Source organism: Lissotriton vulgaris, unplaced genomic scaffold (genome assembly GCF_964263255.1).
Source record: "Lissotriton vulgaris unplaced genomic scaffold, aLisVul1.2 SCAFFOLD_1926, whole genome shotgun sequence".
NCBI classification, from domain to species: domain Eukaryota; kingdom Metazoa; phylum Chordata; class Amphibia; order Caudata; family Salamandridae; genus Lissotriton; species Lissotriton vulgaris.
The window spans coordinates 201,575-222,696 of NW_028248033.1; the positions used below are offsets into that span (position 1 = coordinate 201,575).

General features: G+C 50.4%; 1 protein-coding gene across 1 annotated transcript in view; it reads left to right on the forward strand.

The window, feature by feature from the left end:
- The first annotated feature begins 1,283 nt into the window (after positions 1-1,283).
- LOC147664948 (uncharacterized) overlaps positions 1,284-21,122 on the forward strand; it is a 105,250-nt gene continuing 85,411 nt past the window's right edge. Inside the window, exons 1-2 of the mRNA XM_086949867.1 lie at positions 1,284-2,110; positions 18,930-19,936. Of these exons, the coding sequence (XP_086805993.1) occupies positions 1,323-2,110; positions 18,930-19,936 (1,795 nt within the window). The 5' untranslated portion in view covers positions 1,284-1,322. The remainder of the gene's footprint in view (positions 2,111-18,929; positions 19,937-21,122) is intronic.

Consider the following 21,122-nt stretch of genomic DNA (forward strand, 5'->3'; position numbering starts at 1 on the left):
GGAAGATGGTCGCCGTGCTGCGGTAGAAACCGTAGCGCTGGGACTGGCAACCTCCAACAGCGGATAACTAACGATGAGGTGGCACGAGGGCTTTTGATGAGACAGTGGCGATTGGGGCCTACTGAGTCGGCGGCGGGGGCGGAGGTATTGGACTCCGACACATTCCCCCGAAGGTGTCCCAACCTCCTCGTCTACAACTATGGACGTTGGACAGGACTATTATCCAGTATTAGGGGTGTCTTTCATAGATTCACATGCCTGAATCATTCCCGGTCGTCGAGACGGGAGCCTCCGGTACATAGAAAAGTAATGTCCTATAGACATACATAGAGAAAATAGGCCTAAGGACCTCACCTTAGTAGCCTATCCTTGTCCTTATGCAAAAAGGACCAAAGTCTTAGAGTCAGCCAATCAGCTATGACCTCCCTCTAGAACCTTCCTGGGAGGAGCCTCAGTCCCTCAGATTTTCTACCGCACGTTGTGCTAGGGAGTCTCCAGCCTGAGCTCTCCTCAGGATTTATTTCAAACCATCTACTTAACTTTTGGAAGTGTTTCTTCATTCTACATCTTCAAGGATTACTTCAGTCCACTTATTCCTGCAGTAAGTGTTTTCTTTCAACTGCTTCTACAATGTCTGAATCCCAGAAGAAAGCCCTTTTCAGGGCCTGCACTTCATGTGGAAAGAAAAGGCTACATGTGGAGGATAAGCATGCCCTGTGCTTATATTGCCTCTATCCAGACCACGTCCCTGCAGACTGCAGAATATGTAGGTCTTTCCCTAAGAAGACCGTAAGGGACAGAGAAGGTCGCCTGCTCATCTGGCTTGACAGGCTCAAGGAGAGAGACAACTTGGAATCTTCAGAGGGCAGCGTTTCCAGGACCTCAGAAGTCTCTCTAAAGAGGCCAAGGGTAACTTCCCCTAGCCCCTCAGACACTCCTCCTAAGAAGGCACAAAAAAAGTCTTCAGAGGCAAGATCTACGACATCTTCAGTGTCTGCCAAAGATGCCCAGACTTTTAAGAAGCCTGCTCAGTCATCTAGCAGGCATGCGCAAAGGATTACCACGGCGACAACCACTGTGTTGACGACGACAGCGTCGACGGCTGCCTCATCGACGACGACAACCCCATCATCGTCGTCAGCAGGTAGACCTATTTCATCTATTGTCCTGCTAAAATCGTCATCGACGTCGAAAACCTCGTCGACGACGAAGATTACACCGTCGACGACGGCGTCGTCGATGAAGAGCCCACCGTCGACGACGGTGACGTCGATGAAGAGCCCTCCGTCGACGATCGCGTTGACGACGAGGGCATCGACGACATGGCATCGACGACGAAGGCGTTGACTACGAAGACGTCGAAGACGTCGACGACGGGCTCACCGTCGACGAGTGTACCGACGACGACCACACCGACGTCGAGGCCATCGTCGACGACCAAAATGCCGTCTATGGAGATACCGTCGACGAAGACCTTACCGTCGACGAAGACACCGTCGACGGATGACTCGTCGTCGACACTGGCCCTTTCTGAGCCATGGAAGAAGTCCAAGCTCGTAGAAGTGTCGTCTCTAACGCTGCCACCGTCGACGACACCAGCGACGACGGCAGGAACTTCTACATCAAGTTCTGCGTCTGGCAAGGTAGCCAAGCAGCAAATTACGCCGGAAACCACGTCTCCGAGTAAAGTGGAAGCGCAGTTGCCTTCAGAAATCTTCCAGAGTGAGGAATCTGAGGAAGAGGAACTCCTGGATCCAGCTACTACCATTTCGGACCTTCATGTCAAATGCCAGAGCACAGACGAAGAACAGGAGGAGATGACTTACCAGGAACACTCTGTCCACACTAGTGTTCACACGGAGGTCACCCCGATGATATGCCTGCCGGCATCTCTTGTCAGTGACCTGAAATACCATGTACAGGATTACAAGCAACGCTTCCCGGAAACACCAACAACGGAAAGTGGGAATCAGACGCCTGCAGTGAATAAACCAGCGTCAGCCCCAAAACAGTCTCAACCTCTCCCTCAAACCCACCGTGAGAGAATCCAACCTCAGGTGGTAGTATCGTCCGACGAAGATGATGATGAGGATGAATTGGAAGAAGGAGAGTGTAGGAGAGTAGGGTCTGCAATCCTATGATCACCCAGATTTTTTGCTTTTGTTTCACTGGTTTACGACTTTCTCTGGCTGTGGGCCTGCCAATCAGACCCACAGCCTGGCTGTTCTCTCTCTAAATTACGACATGTACCCTAGGTGCATTTACCAATTGGTACTGGGCCACCTTATCAGACCCTGTAACTCAGGGCATAGGTGTACCCAGGGCCTACCAGGGGCTGAAGCATGTATTATGCCACCCCTGGCTGGCCTCCTAAATTTGACACAACTGGCTGCAGGACAGCTGGGGCAAAGTCGTGTAATCACCCTTTGCTGTAGATATAGTATACCTATATCTAACCCTAAAAATGGGCACACAGATTCCTATCAGTCACTCCTATGGCAGGCCTTGACAATCCTGAAGGCAGAGTGCTTGGAATCGTGTGAGATGGTGCTCTGGAATGAGCTGAGCCTGTCTGCAGCTTGCGGAACCAAGTCCTAATAGCTGTTCCATGATAACGCATACCATATACTCTTAAGTGCATTATAATCCTCGCGGTTAAATGCTATCTTTGGTATTGCTTTATCAAAGCATGTCGAGTAAGGTGTCATAAGAATTGGAATACTAACCCCTCGCCAATTCTGGCGACGGGGTTAGCATTCCACCCTTCTAGAGGGACACGACATGTATGTAACTGTGAACCCCGGTTAAAGTTAAACGAAGCCTCAGCTCCACAAAATGGATGCTGCCACCACAGACACGAGTCTGACCCCCTGCAGCTGGGAGTCCTTCCAGCGAGGGGAGCCTGGACAAAGGGTTTCCTGTCAAGGGCGGTGCTAGCACCGTCCCAGACAGGGTTTTGTGTATCCTGGGTAGGCAGGGCTTTACAGGAAGGTGACTGCTGAGTGGCACCCCGGTGCTCACTACGCATAGGCCGGACAGAACCAGTTCCAGGGGCACACCAGCCCCTGGCCTGGGGGAAGTCCGGCATGAGAGGGGTATAACCACCCCCCTCCTAGTCCCACCCATAGGCTGGACCTAGTCACCGGGTCAGCCCCTTTTCTTAGTATAAAGATGGGAGCGGGCCCCCTGTTCAAATTAGATCATCTTTGGAATCAAGACACGACTTTCTGCGAAAGGACTTCAAGATTTCTTCTTCAAGATTCTCCCTTGTGACTAAGGAGTAGTCACCCTGCATCCCCAGGCACCATCTTAAGAACACTGCGGTCTGCTGCAAGTCCTTCCTCAGGAATCCGACGACACAGCTCGACGAGACCCGGCTTCCCTGGCACCTCTGACCTCTACTCACCTCTACAGCCAAGCTGAGAACCGTGAGTGCGACGAGACCTCGAGGGACCGACGATCGCCAAGACTGCACGACTTCTTCACAACAAGCCTGCCGAGTGTCCCTCTGGTGAGTGCTTTGGGGTCCGAGAAGCCCCGACCCTGAGCAGCTCCAGCACCGAAGTTCAGCCTCCCAGCATCTCCACGATCTGCGTGGGGCCCTTCTGCTTTTTGCTGCTCACCGCGTTGTTTGGCTACTAGCCCGCTGGCTTGTGGCCTTCTGAACGACGCCCGACGACATCACTGCTGCTGGTCTGGTTGCTCCAGACTGGCCCTTGCTCCCTTCCAAGAGAGGAGCACCCCGGACCCTCCTGGTCCGCGTGGGCTTGAATTAGCCAAGGCTTTGTTGCCCAATCCTGGGTCCAGCGACGCCGACAGCTTCAACCATCGTGGGACAGCTCGCTCCTCCATCCTGGTCGCCGACAACGCCTCCTGGTCCGTGAGATCTGCAGAGCACAGCGTCACCCACTCACCTAGCCGAGGTGACTACCATCCGGTGCCCTCCTGGTGCCACCTGACTACTGGCTAGTAGTCCCGAACTTGGTCCCCTCTGCTTTCAGGTGTCATCTACCTTCAAGATCCAGGCTTGGATCACTTCGAACTCTCTTCACTGGTCGCCTGCCAGCATCTTTCTTCCAGGCTCCTGGTCCGTCTACGAGGATTCCCGACGTCTTTTGAGACCTATGCAGCTGCAGCCCCTGGGCTAGGTAACTTCGGCATTTCGGTGCCCCAGCATAGCCTCACTATCCAAGGGTCAGAATCCACTTTCGTTTTCCTCCTACCAAGTCGGGTTCGCCCGAGAACACTAACTCTGTGAAATCTAGCTACCATAGACTTTGTCCCGCATCACGCGTGAGAGTGCACACACTGCACCCGAGTCCCCTGGGTCTCCTAGAAGTAATCTAACGATTCTATAGTCAAGTCCTAGCGATTCCAAAGCCTATTAGTACTGTACTTACCTGCTAGTAATTTCGCATTCCACTTTCAGAGTATATGGTTTTCCGTGCCCCTCGGGCATTTGTATATACTGTGCTAACTTAAGTATTTTTGTAAGAGTTTTGTTTTGTGCTTAGTACCCTGTCCTCATAAAGAGTACAGGGCTGTTGTGATTTTAATAAATACATTGTTTATTTTCATAACACTTGTGTGGTGTCCTTTCACTTGGTGTTCAAGGGGTATATGTGTGGTATAACAGCTGGCTTAACACGCCCTCTCGAGTCTTTAGCCTTAGACTGCCCGTATCCACGCTACTAGGATAGCTGGTCTATAAGGTTGACTTACAACCAATCATCAATAAGGGTTGTTGGACTGATACATAGTGATCACTAGAATAGTGAGCACTGCATATCAGGCCACCTTCTCACATTGGTGAGCAGCGGTTGGGATTTGAGCTTGCTGTTGTTTTACCACACGTATCCTAAGAATATCTTGTTGAAAGATCACATAAGTACTTCAGGTACATATTTTATTTATTTATTATTTATTAAGCAATTTGTATTGCGCAGACTAAACCCGAAGGTATCAAGGCGCCTATCAAAATCAATAAACAGAAAATATACAGAATATAGAATGCCACTAATGCAGAATGCCACTAGGGGTATGCAAGTATGAAAAGATGAGTTTTGAGCGCAGATCTAAAAGTTTGCAGAGAGGGGCTAGATTTTACTTCGAGAGGGAGGGCATTCCACCACTTGGGTGCCAAAAAGGAAAAGGCCTTACCTCCCCATCTTACTTTTCTGACACGAGGTACAGAGAGGAGGAGTTTGTGACCGGAACGAAGATTTCTACTAGGGTTGTGCCGAGAAAGAATGGATCCCATACTTGTAAGGTTGGGTTTAGCAAGAGCTTTATACACCAGGCACAAGGATTTGAAATGGATCCGGTATTCAACGGGGAGCCAGTGCAGTTGTTTTCGGGCTTCAGTGGCAGAGGCACGCTTAGGTAGGTCAAGAGCAAATCTCGCTGCCGCGTTCTGGACCACCTGCAAGCGCTGTAGATGACTCTTGTTCAACCCTGCATACAGCGCATTGCAGTAGTCCAGACGCGAGCCCAGAAAAGCGACAGCAAGTTGCTTTCTTGCCTGGGGTGACAGGAAATGCCTGATTTTCCTCAGTGTGTGGATAATCCCCCAGCAGGTCATATAACTTAGCTTAGAATACTCTGAGTTCTACTGAACCAGCTGTTGTAGCTCCTCAAGGCTTAGCACACCTTGGCTGCAACTCTTAGCAAGGGATCAGTAGGCAAACACATAGTGTAGGTAGGTGCATCACTTACACCACACTAGAAGCATGTCTAACCTCGGAGAGTCTACTGAGACCCCTCTGGTGGTTGAGGACCCTCCACAGGCCTCTTCTAGATATGCAGCCCTTAGCTTCCAGGAGATGAGACAAGTGTGTACCTCCAGGAAGCTAAAACAGGGGTCTAACCCCACAATCCCATTTCTGATTGGTCTCTTAGAGACTTAGGATGCCAGAAAGGCTGAGAAACTTCTTAGCTCTTCTCATCCAGAAGGGGACATGCCTGCCCTAGAGGGAACCAGGGGTGACCCAGATCTCATCCACCTCTCAGCAGAGGAGGATGATGATCAGGAGCCATCTGAGGACGAGGCAGACAAAGGTCCAGAAGTAGTTAGTCAGCTAACTAGGGACAACTTAAGCAGACATGAGAATGGTACTAGGAGATCCCTGGGACCCCTCTCAGGTCAGCTTAACATTGGGAATGGACGAGTTAGGTCTCTATCAAGAGGCTCTAACAGATCCATTCAAACCAATGGCTCTCAGGCCTCTGCTCTGAGGAGGATGACCTCCCCTCAGAGGAGAATCTATGAAGCCAAGGAAAGGGAAGTCAATCTGAGGATTGAAAGGGAAGAACTTGCCCTGGCCAAAGAAAGACTTGCCTTTGCTAGAGAACAGGAATTGAGTGGGTCAAAACCCACTGGTGGCAGCATTGTACCTAGCAATAGGGAAAGGAGTTTTGATACAAAGCACCTGAATAAGATAGTGCCCCCCTTTAAACAAGGGGATGACATCCACAAATGGATTACTGCTTTGGAGAGGACCTGCACTGTACAGTGTGTCCCCCAGAGTCAGTGGGCAGCTATCTTGTGGCTCTCCTTTGAAGGTAAGGGTAGAGACAAGCTCCTCACTACTAGAGTGGAGGATGCTAACAATTACCAAGTCCTGAAAAATACACTGATTGATGGGTTTGGCCTAACCACTGAGCAATACAGGTTGCTGTTCAGGGATACCCAGAAAACTCAGTCTCAGGATTGGTCTGATTTTGTAGATTGTGCCACTAAGGCTTTGGAGGGCTGGTTGCTGGGCAGTAAGGTTACTGGTTACACAGGATTGTATAATTTGATCATGAGAGAACAAATTTTAAACAATTGTCAGAACCAGTTGTTGCATCAGCATCTTGTTGACTCAGATCTGACCTCTCCCCAAGAATTGGGAAGGAAGGCAGACAGATGGGTCAGAACAAGAGTTAAGCAGAACCAGGGCCAGAATCAAGGTGGTCAGAAGAAAGCAGACCAGAAGGGTAAAGATTCTAAGGGGGAACAAAATGACCAGAAGTCTTCGACAGGTCCTCAACAACCCAAAGAGGGTGGGGGTCAGGCTCCCCAGAAAAAGAAGAATCAAGAAGGCCAATCTAAAAGGTGGTGCCAATACTGCAAAAGTAAAACTCACTGGTTTAGTGAGTGCACCAAGAAAGGAGGAGGGCAGACTCCTGCCACTGCAGCCCCTAAGGCACCTGTGCCCCCTAGTACAGTCAGCAGTGGTAGTGCACCTCCCAAGGGTTTAGTTGGGTTAACCTTGGGTTCTGAGGGGTATGACAACTTAGTTGGCACACTCACTCAGGCTGTCCTTGTCTGTACAGGGGATGTGGATATATCCCCTGATATAAGTCCCAATACTTTGGGCAAATACAGGCAGACACCTTTCATTAATGGAAAAATGGCTCAGGCCTATAGGGACACTTGTGCCAGTGTCACCATGGTGACACCTAACTTTGTGGACCCTGGACAGATCATGCCAGGTACAGATTTCCTGGTGACCAATGCAAGCAATGTCACTACCAGTCACAGTATGGCAATTGTAGCTTTCTCCTGGGGAGGGGTAACTGGCCAAAAGAAGGTTGTAGTTAGTTCAGACCTCCCAGTGGATTGTTTGTTGGGCAATGATTTGGAGTCATCACAATGGTCAGAAGTGGAGCAGAGGACTCACATGGAGATGTTAGGCTTGCCAGCACATGTGTTTGCTGTGACCAGGTCACAGGCCAGAAGATGCCCCACTGAACAGGTGCTGGATCCTGGAACAATGGACCAGACACCTCCCAAGAAGAAGAGCAGTAGGGTTAAGGCATTGCCTTCCCCCTTGCCCCAGGTTGTGGATCAAGTCTCAGAGGAGGCTGACCTACAGGAATTGAGGGAAACTGAGCCTAAAGAGTTCGAACTTGATCAAGTTGAATTTCTGGGTTCAGGTGGACCCTCAAGGGAAGACCTGGGGAAGGACCAGTTAGACTGCCCTTCCGTGAACCCCTGAGACAGCAGGCTGCTGCTGAGGCTGCTGGGAACGCCACAGGTACCCACAAGGTATACTGGGAAGGTGGACTCCTGTACACTGAGGCAAGAGACCCCAAGCCTGGCATGGCCAGGAGGCTGGTTATCCCCTTGTCTCAGAGAGGTTTCCTTCTTACCTTGGCCCATGAGATTCCCTTAGCAGGTCACTTAGGCCAGACAAAGACTTGGGACAGGCTTGTCTCACACTTTCACTGGCCTCACATGAATGAGGTCTCCATGAGGATACCAAGGAGTTTTGTCGCTCCTGTGTCACTTGCCAAGCCAGTGGTAAGTCAGGTGGCACAACAAAGGCCCCTCTTATACCAATGCCTGTGGTGGGGGTGCCCTTTGAAAGAGTGGGGATTGACATTGTTGGTCCAATGGAACCCCAGACAGCATCAGGGCACAAGTTTATACTGGTGGTAGTGGATCATGCCACCAGGTATCCTGAAGCTATTCCACTTAGGACCACTACAGCACCTGTAGTGGCAAGGGCCCTAGTTGGAGTGTTCTCCAGAGTGGGCTTCCCTAAGGAGGTTGTCTCTGACAGAGGTGTAAACTTCATGTCAAGCTACTTAACTGCTATGTGGAAGGAATGTGGTGTCAACTACAAGTTCACCACACCCTATCACCCACAATGCAATGGGCTTGTTGAAAGGTTCAACAGGACCCTAAAAGGGATGATTCATGGACTACCTGAAAAGCTCAGGCGAAGATGGGATGTCCTGATTCCCTGCCTTCTGTTTGCTTACAGAGAGGTCCCACAGAAGGGGGTTGGCTACAGCCCTTTTGAACTTTTGTATGGGCATCCTGTAGGAGGACCCCTGTGCTTGGTGAAGGAAGGATGGGAGAGACCTCTCAAAAAGCCTGCAACCAGCATAGTGGACTATGTACTTGGTCTCCGCTCCAGGATGGCTGAGTATATGGAGAAGGCATCTGAAAACCTTAAGGCCAGTCAAGAACTACAAAAAGCTTGGCATGACCAAAGGCTGTCCTGACTGTTTATCAGCCTGGACAGAAGGTGTGGGTGTTGGACCCAGTGGCCCCAGCAGCACTCAAAGACAAATGGTCTGGGCCCCACACAATTCTTGAGCAAAAGGGAGAGGTCACCTACCTGGTGGACCTTGGAACTCCCAGGAGCCCCTACAGGGTGCTCCATGTCAACAGGCTCAAAGCATATGTCGACAGGAAGGACATGAGCTTGCTCATGGCCATAGATGAGGGACAGGAGGAAGAGAGTGACCCTCTCCCAGACCTGCTCACTCAGAATCCTGATGATGGGTCAGTAGATGGTGTTGTCTTTTGTGGCAGCCTCTCTGAACATCAACAGAAAGACTGTAAACAGGTTCTTCAGTCTTTCAGACATATGTTCTCCCTGACACCCAGTCAGACCAATTGGTGTACCCATGAGGTTGACACTGGTGACAGCCTGCCAGTCAAGAGTAAAATCTACAGGCAGCCTGATCATGTTAGAAACTGCATCAAAACTGAAGTGCAGAAAATGTTGGAGTTGGGAGTCATTGAACCCTCAGATAGCCCTTGGGCTAGTCCAGTAGTTCTAGTGCCAAAACCTCACACCCAGGGTGGTAAGAAAGAGATGAGGGTCTGCGTAGACTACAGGGGTCTCAATGCAGTCACTAAGACTGATGCCCACCCAATACCAAGGGCAGATGAGCTTATAGATAGATTGGCTTCTGCCAACTACTTAAGCACATTTGACCTGTGTGAGAAGTTGGCCCGATATGCAGCGTTCGCTATTCTAGCCACCACTATGTATCGTTCCAAACGACCCTTATGGTGATTGGTTGTAAGTCAACCTTAGACCAGCTATCCTAGTAGCGTGGATACGAGCAGTCTTCGGGCTAAACTCTAGAGGGCGTGTTAAGCCAGCTGTAATACCATCACATACCCCTTGAACACCAAGTGAAAGGACACCACACAAGTGTTATGAAAATAAACAGTATATTTATTAGAATCACAACAGTCCTGTACTCTTTATGAGGACAGGGTACTAAGCACAGAGCAAAAGCTCTTAGAAAATACTTCAAGTGCACAGTTTAAAACAAGTGCCAGAGGGCACGGAAAGTTTAGTGGTCTCGGGCGAACCCGATAAGGCAAGTCGGAAGCGAGGGTCTCGGGACCCTAGAGTAAGGAGGCTATGCGGGCACCGAAATGCCGAACTTACCTAGCCACGAGGGCTGCGGCTGCACAAGTCTTACAGGCGTCGGGGGTCTTCGCTGACGAGCCAGGAGCCGGAAGAAAAGGAGTTGCTGGCCGGCGACCAGTGATGAATAGTTCGTAGAGATCCAAGCCTGGATCAGTGATCGTTGATTCCTGAAAGCAGAGGGGAACCAAGTTCGTACTACTAGCCAGTAGTCAGAGGGTACCAGGAAGGCACCGGTTGGCCGTCACCTCGACTAGGTGAGTGGGCGACGCTGAGCTCTGCAGTCTCACGGACCAGGAGGCGTTGTCGGCTACCAGGATGGAGGTGCGAGCTGTCCCACGAAGGTTGATGCTGTCGGCGTCGCTGGGCCCAGGATTGGGGCAACAAGCCTTGGCAGATTTCAGGGCCACGTGGTGGGCCTAAAATGGCGTCTTGAGTGGACCAGGAGGGTCCGGGGTGCTCCTCTTGAAAAAGGGAGCAAGGGCCGATCTGGAGCAACCAGACCAGCAGCGTTGGTTGTCGGATGTCGTCAAAGAAGGGCACAAGCCAGCGGCTAGTGACCAGACAACGTGCTGAGCAGCGAGCAGAAGGGCCCCACGCAGATCGTGGAGATGCTGGGAGACTGCACTTCGGTGCTGGAGCTACTCAGGGTCGGGGCTTCTCGGACCCCGGAGCTCTCACCAGAGAATTGCTTCGATGGTCGTGCGGATTAAGAAAGCGTGCAGGTTTTGATGATGGCCGGTCCCTCGAGGTCTCGTCGCACCCACAGATCTCAGCTGAGCTGACGACGTGGGTAGAGGTCAGAGGTGCCAGGGAAGCCGGTTCTCGTCGAGCTGGGCCGTCGGATCCTTGAGGAAGGACTTGCAGCAAACCGCAGAGTTCTTAGATGGTGCCTGCCGATGCAGGGTGACTACTCCTTAGCCACAAGGGAGAAATCTTGAGAAGAGTGCCAAAACCTCACACCCAGGGTGGTAAGAAAGAGATGAGGTTCTGCGTAGACTACAGGGGTCTCAATGCAGTCACTAAGACTGATGCCCACCCAATACCAAGGGCAGACGAGCTTATCGATAGATTGGCTTCTGCCAACTACTTAAGCACATTTGACCTGACAGCTGGGTATTGGCAAATCAGGTTAGCTGAGGACGCCAAGCCTAAGACCGCATTTTCTACCCCTGGTGGGCATAATCAGTTCGTGGTGATGCCCTTTGGTTTGAAAAATGCACCTGCCACCTTTCAACGGTTGGTGAATCACGTTCTTACTGGGCTGGATGACTTCTGTGCGGCGTATCTTGACGATATCGCTGTCTTTAGCTCCACCTGGGAGGATCACCTGGTCCACCTGCGGAAAGTGTTAGAGGCTCTGCAAGCAGCAGGTCTCACTATCAAGGGAACCAAGTGCCAGATAGGGCAGACACAGGTTGTATACCTGGGCCACCTTGTAGGTGGAGGCCAGGTTCAGCCACTGGAGAGCAAAATACAGTCAATCAGGGACTGGGCTCCTCCAACCACCCAGACTCAGGTTCGAGCTTTCTTGGGCCTGACTGGTTACTACAGAAATTTGTCAGGAACTATGGATCAATTGTGACTCCATTAAATGAACTGACAAGTAAGAAAATGCCAAAAAAGGTTCAGTGGACAGCGAGCTGTCAAAAAGCATTCGATGACCTAAAACAGGCCATGTGCACGGCGCCTATCCTCAAGAGTCCAGACTACTCCAAACCATTCATTGTCCAGACAGATGCTTCTGAGTTGGGTGTGGGAGCTGTTCTATCTCAACTGAATTTTGATGGTAATGACCAGCCCATTGCTTTTATAAGCAGACGGCTGACCCCCAGAGAGAAAAATTGGTCAGCTATAGAGAGGGAGGCCTTCGCTGTGGTGTGGGCCCTGAAGAAACTGAGGCCATACTTGTTTGGCACTCATTTCAAGATTCAGACCGACCATAAGCCCCTCCTATGGCTAAATCAGATGAAGGGTGAAAACCCCAAACTGCTTAGGTGGCCCATTTACCTACAGGGGATGGATTTTACAGTGGAACATAGACCTGGTACTGATCATGGCAATGCCGATGGGCTCTCCAGATATTTCCACTTAGAACAAGAAGACTCACCTGGTCAAGGTTAGCTTATTGTCCCAACGTTGGGGGGGGGGGGGGGTCATGTAGGAGAGTAGGGTCTGCAATCCTATGATCACCCAGATTTTTTGCTTTTGTTTCACTGGTTTACGACTTTCTCTGGCTGTGGGCCTGCCAATCAGACCCACAGCCTGGCTGTTGTCTCTCTAAATTACTTTAAATATTGGAAAAGGTGATGGACAGAGTTTCTGAATGATGCAGAATACTCCTACCCAGTCAAGAGATCAGGGCTTGATCCATCACCGTTTTTTAGCTCACTGCACCATCCCAGCTTCAGAACCTGGCTATATGCAAATTAGTCTGTTCCTGTCCCAGTGCATGATGGGAACAGGGCAGACCAAAATACCAAGCCAATTCTTCTACTGGGAAGGAGACAAGCTACCGGGGACCGGTTTCTGGCATTTCAGCCTCGTCGGCCCGGCTTGCTTGAATCCTGATGGTGCAATGAGCTAGGGACTCACGTCTGAGTATACCCTCCCACACATAGTGTGGATAAAATCAATTTTGGAAAAGGTGATGGACAGAGTTTCTGAATGATGCAGAATACTCCTACCCAGTCAAGAGATCAGGGCTTGATCCATCACCGTTTTTTAGCTCACTGCACCATCCCAGCTTCAGAACCTGGCTATATGCAAATTAGTCTGTTCCTGTCCCAGTGCATGATGGGAACAGGGCAGACCAAACTACCCAGCCAATTCTTCTACTGGGAAGGAGACAAGCTACCGGGGACCGGTTTCTGGCATTTCAGCCTCGTCGGCCCGGCTTGCTTGAATCCTGATGGTGCAATGAGCTAGGGACTCACGTCTGAGTATACCCTCCCACACATAGTGTGGATAAAATCAATTTTGGAAAAGGTGATGGACAGAGTTTCTGAATGATGCAGAATACTCCTACCCAGTCAAGAGATCAGGGCTTGATCCATCACCGTTTTTTAGCTCACTGCACCATCCCAGCTTCAGAACCTGGCTATATGCAAATTAGTCTGTTCCTGTCCCAGTGCATGATGGGAACAGGGCAGACCAAACTACCAAGCCAATTCTTCTACTGGGAAGGAGACAAGCTACCGGGGACCGGTTTCAGGCATTTCAGCCTCGTCGGCCCGGCTTGCTTGAATCCTTATGGTGCAATGAGCTAGGGACTCACGTCTGAGTATACCCTCCCACACATAGTGTGGATAAAATCAATTTTGGAAAAGGTGATGGACAGAGTTTCTGAATGATGCAGAATACTCCTACCCAGTCAAGAGATCAGGGCTTGGCCATCACCGTTTTTTAGCTCACTGCACCATCCCAGCTTCAGAACCTGGCTATATGCAAATTAGTCTGTTCCTGTCCCAGTGTGGGAGGGTATACTCAGACGTGAGTCCCTAGCTCATTGCACCATCAGGATTCAAGCAAGCCGGGCCGACGAGGCTGAAATGCCAGAAACCGGTCCCCGGTAGCTTGTCTCCTTTCCAGTATAAGAATTGGCTTGGTAGTTTGGTTTGCCCTGCTCCCATCATGCACTGGGACAGGAACAGACTAATTTGCATATAGCCAGGTTCTGAAGCTGGGATGGTGCAGTGAGCTAAAAAACGGTGATGGATCAAGCCCTGATCTTTTGACTGGGTAGGAGTATTCTGCATCATTCAGAAACTCTGTCCATCACCTTTTCCAAAATTGATTTTATCCACACTATGTGTGGGAGGATATAGTCAGACGTGAGTCCCTAGCTCATTGCACCATCAGGATTCAAGCAAGCCGGGCCGACGAGGCTGAAATGCCAGAAACCGGTCCCCGGTAGCTTGTCTCCTTTCCAGTATAAGAATTGGCTTGGTAGTTTGGTTTGCCCTGTTCCCATCATGCACTGGGACAGGAACAGACTAATTTGCATATAGCCAGGTTCTGAAGCTGGGATGGTGCAGTGAGCTAAAAAACGGTGATGGATCAAGCCCTGATCTTTTGACTGGGTAGGAGTATTCTGCATCATTCAGAAACTCTGTCCATCACCTTTTCCAAAATTGATTTTATCCACACTATGTGTGGGAGGGTATACTCAGACGTGAGTCCCTAGCTCATTGCACCATCAGGATTCAAGCAAGCCGGGCCGACGAGGCTGAAATGCCAGAAACCGGTCCCCGGTAGCTTGTCTCCTTTCCAGTATAAGAATTGGCTTGGTAGTTTGGTTTGCCCTGTTCCCATCATGCACTGGGACAGGAACAGACTAATTTGCATATAGCCAGGTTCTGAAGCTGGGATGGTGCAGTGAGCTAAAAAACGGTGATGGATCAAGCCCTGATCTTTTGACTGGGTAGGAGTATTCTGCATCATTCAGAAACTCTGTCCATCACCTTTTCCAAAATTGATTTTATCCACACTATGTGTGGGAGGGTATACTCAGACGTGAGTCCCTAGCTCATTGCACCATCAGGATTCAAGCAAGCCGGGCCGACGAGGCTGAAATGCCAGAAACCGGTCCCCGGTAGCTTGTCTCCTTTCCAGTATAAGAATTGGCTTGGTAGTTTGGTTTGCCCTGTTCCCATCATGCACTGGGACAGGAACAGACTAATTTGCATATAGCCAGGTTCTGAAGCTGGGATGGTGCAGTGAGCTAAAAAACGGTGATGGATCAAGCCCTGATCTTTTGACTGGGTAGGAGTATTCTGCATCATTCAGAAACTCTGTCCATCACCTTTTCCAAAATTGATTTTATCCACACTATGTGTGGGAGGGTATACTCAGACGTGAGTCCCTAGCTCATTGCACCATCAGGATTCAAGCAAGCCGGGCCGACGAGGCTGAAATGCCAGAAACCGGTCCCCGGTAGCTTGTCTCCTTTCCAGTATAAGAATTGGCTTGGTAGTTTGGTTTGCCCTGTTCCCATCATGCACTGGGACAGGAACAGACTAATTTGCATATAGCCAGGTTCTGAAGCTGGGATGGTGCAGTGAGCTAAAAAACGGTGATGGATCAAGCCCTGATCTTTTGACTGGATAGGAGTATTCTGCATCATTCAGAAATTTTGTCCATCACCTTTTCCAAAATTGATTTTATCCACACTATGTGTGGGAGGGTATACTCAGACGTGAGTCCCTAGCTCATATCACCATCAGGATTCAAGCAAGCCGGGCCGACGAGGCTGAAATGCCAGAAACCGGTCCCCGGTAGCTTGTCTCCTTTCCAGTATAAGAATTGGCTTGGTAGTTTGGTTTGCCCTGTTCCCATCATGCACTGGGACAGGAACAGACTAATTTGCATATAGCCAGGTTCTGAAGCTGGGATGGTGCAGTGAGCTAAAAAACGGTGATGGATCAAGCCCTGATCTTTTGACTGGGTAGGAGTATTCTGCATCATTCAGAAACTCTGTCCATCACCTTTTCCAAAATTGATTTTATCCACACTATGTGTGGGAGGGTATACTCAGACGTGAGTCCCTAGCTCATTGCACCATCAGGATTCAAGCAAGCCGGGCCGACGAGGCTGAAATGCCAGAAACCGGTCCCCGGTAGCTTGTCTCCTTTCCAGTATAAGAATTGGCTTGGTAGTTTGGTTTGCCCTGTTCCCATCATGCACTGGGACAGGAACAGACTAATTTGCATATAGCCAGGTTCTGAAGCTGGGATGGTGCAGTGAGCTAAAAAACGGTGATGGATCAAGCCCTGATCTTTTGACTGGGTAGGAGTATTCTGCATCATTCAGAAACTCTGTCCATCACCTTTTCCAAAATTGATTTTATCCACACTATGTGTGGGAGGGTATACTCAGACGTGAGTCCCTAGCTCATTGCACCATCAGGATTCAAGCAAGCCGGGCCGACGAGACTGAAATGCCAGAAACCGGTCCCCGGTAGCTTGTCTCCTTTCCAGTATAAGAATTGGCTTGGTAGTTTGGTTTGCCCTGTTCCCATCATGCACTGGGACAGGAACAGACTAATTTGCATATAGCCAGGTTCTGAAGCTGGGATGGTGCAGTGAGCTAAAAAACGGTGATGGATCAAGCCCTGATCTTTTGACTGGGTAGGAGTATTCTGTATCATTCAGAAACTCTGTCCATCACCTTTTCCAAAATTGTCTCTCTAAATTACGACATGTACCCTAGGTGCATTTACCAATTGGTACTGGGCCACTTTATCAGACCCTGTAACTCAGGGCATAGGAGTACCCAGGGCCTACCAGGGGCTGAAGCATGTATTATGCCACCCCTGGCTGGCCTCCTAAATTTGACACAACTGGCTGCATGACAGCTGGGGCAAAGTCGTGTAATCACCCTTTGCTGTAGATATAGTATACCTATATCTAACCCTAAAAATGGACACACAGATTCCTATTAGTCACTCCTATGGCAGGCCTTGACAATCCTGAAGGCAGAGTGCTTGGAATCGTGTGAGATGGTGCTCTGGCATGAGCCGAGCCTGTCTGCAGCTTGCGGAACCAAGTCCTAATAGCTGTTCCATGATAACGCATACCATATACTCTTAAGTGCATTATAATCCTCGCGGTTAAATGCTATCTTTGGTATTGCTTTATCAAAGCATGTCGAGTAAGGTGTCATACAAATTGGAATATTAACCCCTCGCCAATTCTGGCGACGGGGTTAGCATTCCACCCTTCTAGAGGGACACGACATGTATGTAACTGTGAACCCCGGTTAAAGTTAAACGAAGCCTCAGCTCCACAAAATGGATGCTGCCACCACAGACACGAGTCTGACCCCCTGCAGCTGGGAGTCCTTCCAGCGAGGGGAGCCTGGACAAAGGGTTTCCTGTCAAGGGCGGTGCTAGCACCGTCCCAGACAGGGTTTTGTGTATCCTGGGTAGGCAGGGCTTTACAGGAAGGTGACTGCTGAGTGACACCCCGGTGCTCACTACGCATAGGCCGGACAGAACCAGTTCCAGGGGCACACCAGCCCCTGGCCTGGGGGAAGTCCGGCATGGGAGAGGGGTGTAACCACCCCCTCCTTGTCCTACCCATAGACAGGACTTAGTCACCGGGTCAGCCCCTTTTCTTAGTATAAAGATGGGAGCGGGCCCCCTGTTCAAATTAGATCATCTTTGGAATCAAGACACGACTTTCTGCGAAAGGACTTCAAGATTTCTTCTTCAAGATTCTCCCTTGTGACTAAGGAGTAGTCACCCTGCATCCGCGGTCTGCTGCAAGTCCTTCCTCAGGAATTTGACGACACAGCTCGACGAGACCCGGCTTCCCTGGCACTTCTGACCTCTACTCACCTCTACAGCCAAGCTGAGAACCATGAGTGCGACGAGACCTCGAGGGACCGACGATCGCCAAGACTGCACGACTTCTTCACAACAAGCCCGCCGAGTGTCCCTCTGGTGAGTGCTTTGGGGTCCGAGAAGCCCCGACCCTGAGCAGCTCCAGCACCGAAGTTCAACCTCCCAGCATCTCCACGATCTGCGTGGAGCCCTTCTGCTTTTTGCTGCTCACCGCGTTGTTTGGCTACTAGCCCGCTGGCTTGTGGCCTTCTGAACGACGCCCGGCGACATCACTGCTGCTGGTCTGGTTGCTCCAGACTGGCCCTTGCTCCCTTCCAAGAGAGGAGCACCCCGGACCCTCCTGGTCCACTCCAGATGCCATTTTGAGTCCACCGCGTGGGCTTGAATTAGCCAAGGCTTTGTTGCCCAATCCTGGGTCCAGCGACGCCGACAGCTTCAACCATCGTGGGACAGCTCGCTCCTCCATCCTGGTCGCCGACAACGCCTCCTGGTCCGTGAGATCTGCAGAGCACAGCGTCGCCCACTCACCTAGCCGAGGTGACTACCATCCGGTGCCCTCCTGGTGCCACCTGACTACTGGCTAGTAGTCCCGAACTTGGTCCCCTCTGCTTTCAGGTGTCATCTACCTTCAAGATCCAGGCTTGGATCACTTCGAACTCTCTTCACTGGTCGCCTGCCAGCATCTTTCTTCCAGGCTCCTGGTCCGTCTACGAGGATTCGCGACATCTTTTGAGACCTATGCAGCTGCAGCCCCTGGGCTAGGTAACTTTGGCATTTCGGTGCCCCAGCATAGCCTCACTATCCAAGGGTCAGAATCCACTTTCGTTTTCCTCCTACCAGGTCGGGTTCGCCCGAGAACACTAACTCTGTAAAATCTAGCTACCATAGACTTTGTCCCACATCACGCGTGAGAGTGCGCACACTGCACCCGAGTCCCCTGGGTCTCCTAGAAGTAATCTAACGATTCTATAGTCAAGTCCTAGCGATTCCAAAGCCTATTAGTACTGTACTTACCTGCTAGTAATTTCGCATTCCACTTTCAGAGTATATGGTTTTCCGTGCACCTCGGGCATTTGTATATACTGTGCTAACTTAAGTATTTTCGTAAGAGTTTTGTTTTGTGCTTAGTACCCTGTCCTCATAAAGAGTACAGGGCTGTTGTGATTTTAATAAATACATTGTTTATTTTCATAACACTTGTGTGGTGTCCTTTCACTTGGTGTTCAAGGGGTATATGTGTGGAATAACAGCTGGCTTAACACGCCCTCTCGAGTCTTTAGCCTTAGACTGCTCGTATCCACGCTACTAGGATAGCTGGTCTATAAGGTTGACTTACAACCAATCATCAATAAGGGTTGTTGGACTGATACATAGTGATCACTAGAATAGTGAGCACTGCATATCAGGCCACCTTCTCACAGAGAGGTCCAGGAAATCCACTCTGCCCATGATGAGGAGGATGAGTATGTGGCATCTTCCCCAGCTTCACCCCAACCACGCCAAGCGGATTCACCACCTGTGGATATTGGCGGCTTCCATAAAATTGTGGAAAGGGCGGCAAAGCGATTCCATATGGTTATGGAATCAACTGAAACTGAATGCTTCTTGCACGATTTCAAGGAGCAGACGCAGAAGTCGACGAAATCTATTCCAATAATAGAATTCCTGTGGGAGCAAGGCAAGAAACTAATGCTGACGCCCGCTTCTGTACCTGCGGTTGTTCCACGGCTGGACAAAAAATATAAAGCCCCACTTACAGCGGCAGCTTGCCTCAATGGACACCCGAAACCAGATTCGGTGGTTACGCCGGCGGCCCAGAAGAACTCCCGCAACCCTTCCTCCCCTCTGTCAGCACCTCCGGACAAAGAGGGCAGGAAGTTGGACACGATCGTAAAACGATTTACGACAACATCGGCCATGATCATCAAGGTGGCCAATTCCATAGCTCTTTTGGGGCGTTATAATCGCCAACTCTGGGAAGACATAGTCCCCTATTTAGCGGAACTGCCTGACACAGTCCAGGGTGAAGTCAAGGCACTGCTTACGGAGGGTCAAACCTCAGCAGCGGAAATAATTGACTGTGCTATTGATGCAGCCATGACCGGCTTTCGTCAACTTGCTGGAGCAGCAGTCCTCCGCCATCAAGGATGGCTTAAAGCGACATCGTTCCGACAGGAGGTGCAATCAAAAGTGCTGGACATGCCCTTCGACAGCCAGCACCTTTTTGGGGACAAGATCGATGAAGCACTACAAACCATAAAGAAGGACACCGATACGGCCAGGGCACTGTGTACCTTGCAGGCGCGGAACCAGTCCTTTCGAGGCAACAGATCCAGAGGACAATCCTCTTACCGAGGTTCCTATCAGAATAGGTCCTCGTACTCCTACCAAAATAAAAATCAATACCAACAAAAACACCAACAGAGTCGTCAGTCTTCCTACGGAAGAACAAGCTTCAGGGGCAAAAATCAGAAGAGGGGCACTGGCGGCCGCCAGTGACCTTTTACTCCAGCCAGTCCAGCCACCCTATCCCTCATTACAAATTGGAGGAAAATTGACCCATTTCCTCACAAATTGGCAACTCATCACCACAGACCGGTGGGTTCTCCAAATAATAAGATTCGGCCATTCCCTGGAATTCACCACCATCCCTCCTACAACACCTCCCCGCAGACAGACACACAAACATCTACGCCTGCTTCTCCAAGAAATTTCTGTGATGCTACGGAAAGGTGCAATCGAACGAGTTCCAACACCTCTGAAAGGGAAAGGCTTCTATTCCCACTTCTTTCTTGTACACCGAAGGAGGAAAAATGGAGGCCCATTCTGGACCTCCGAGCGCTCAACGCTTTCCTACGGAGCCAATCGTTCAGGATGGTGACCATTCAAGAAATACTAGGCATGCTGGAAAAAGGGGATTTCATGACATCTTTGGATCTCCAAGATGCCTACTACCATATCCCCATCCTCAAGTGTCACAGAAAATTCCTGAGGTTCGAAGTCGCAGGACAACATTACCAATTCAAGGTCCTGCCGTTTGGCCTCAAGTCCGCGCCGCGGATTTTCACAAAGTGCCTTGCACCGGTGGCAGCTTTCCTGCGTCAAATGGGTCACCAAGTCTTCCCCTACCTCGACGACTGGCTGGTGAAGGCACCCTCAGCTATAGGCGCGACCGAATCCTCCAACGCCTGCACCAATCTTTTTCAAAGGCTAGGATTAACTCTCAATCTCAAGAAATCCTGCATGATCCCTACAACAAACATTACCTTCCTCGGGGCGACCTTGGACACGGAGTGCGCAAGGGCCTTCCCCTCGATGGAAAGGACAAACAAGATAATATCTCTGGCCACGGCTGTGGCGTCAAAGAAGAGCCTAAAAGTCCGGACCTACAAGTCTCTCCTGGGTATGATGTCTTCCTGCATACTCCTCATCCCTCACTGCAGACTCAGGATGCGCCCATTGCAGGAGGCCCTCACGAACCAATGGACCCAGAGTACAGGTTCTTTCGAGGACGTTGTAAAAATAACGCCAAAAATATCCAAGAAAATGGATTGGTAGAGGTGTCGCAAGAATCTATCTGTAGGGCTGCCATTTCTACTTCCGGCAACACCTCT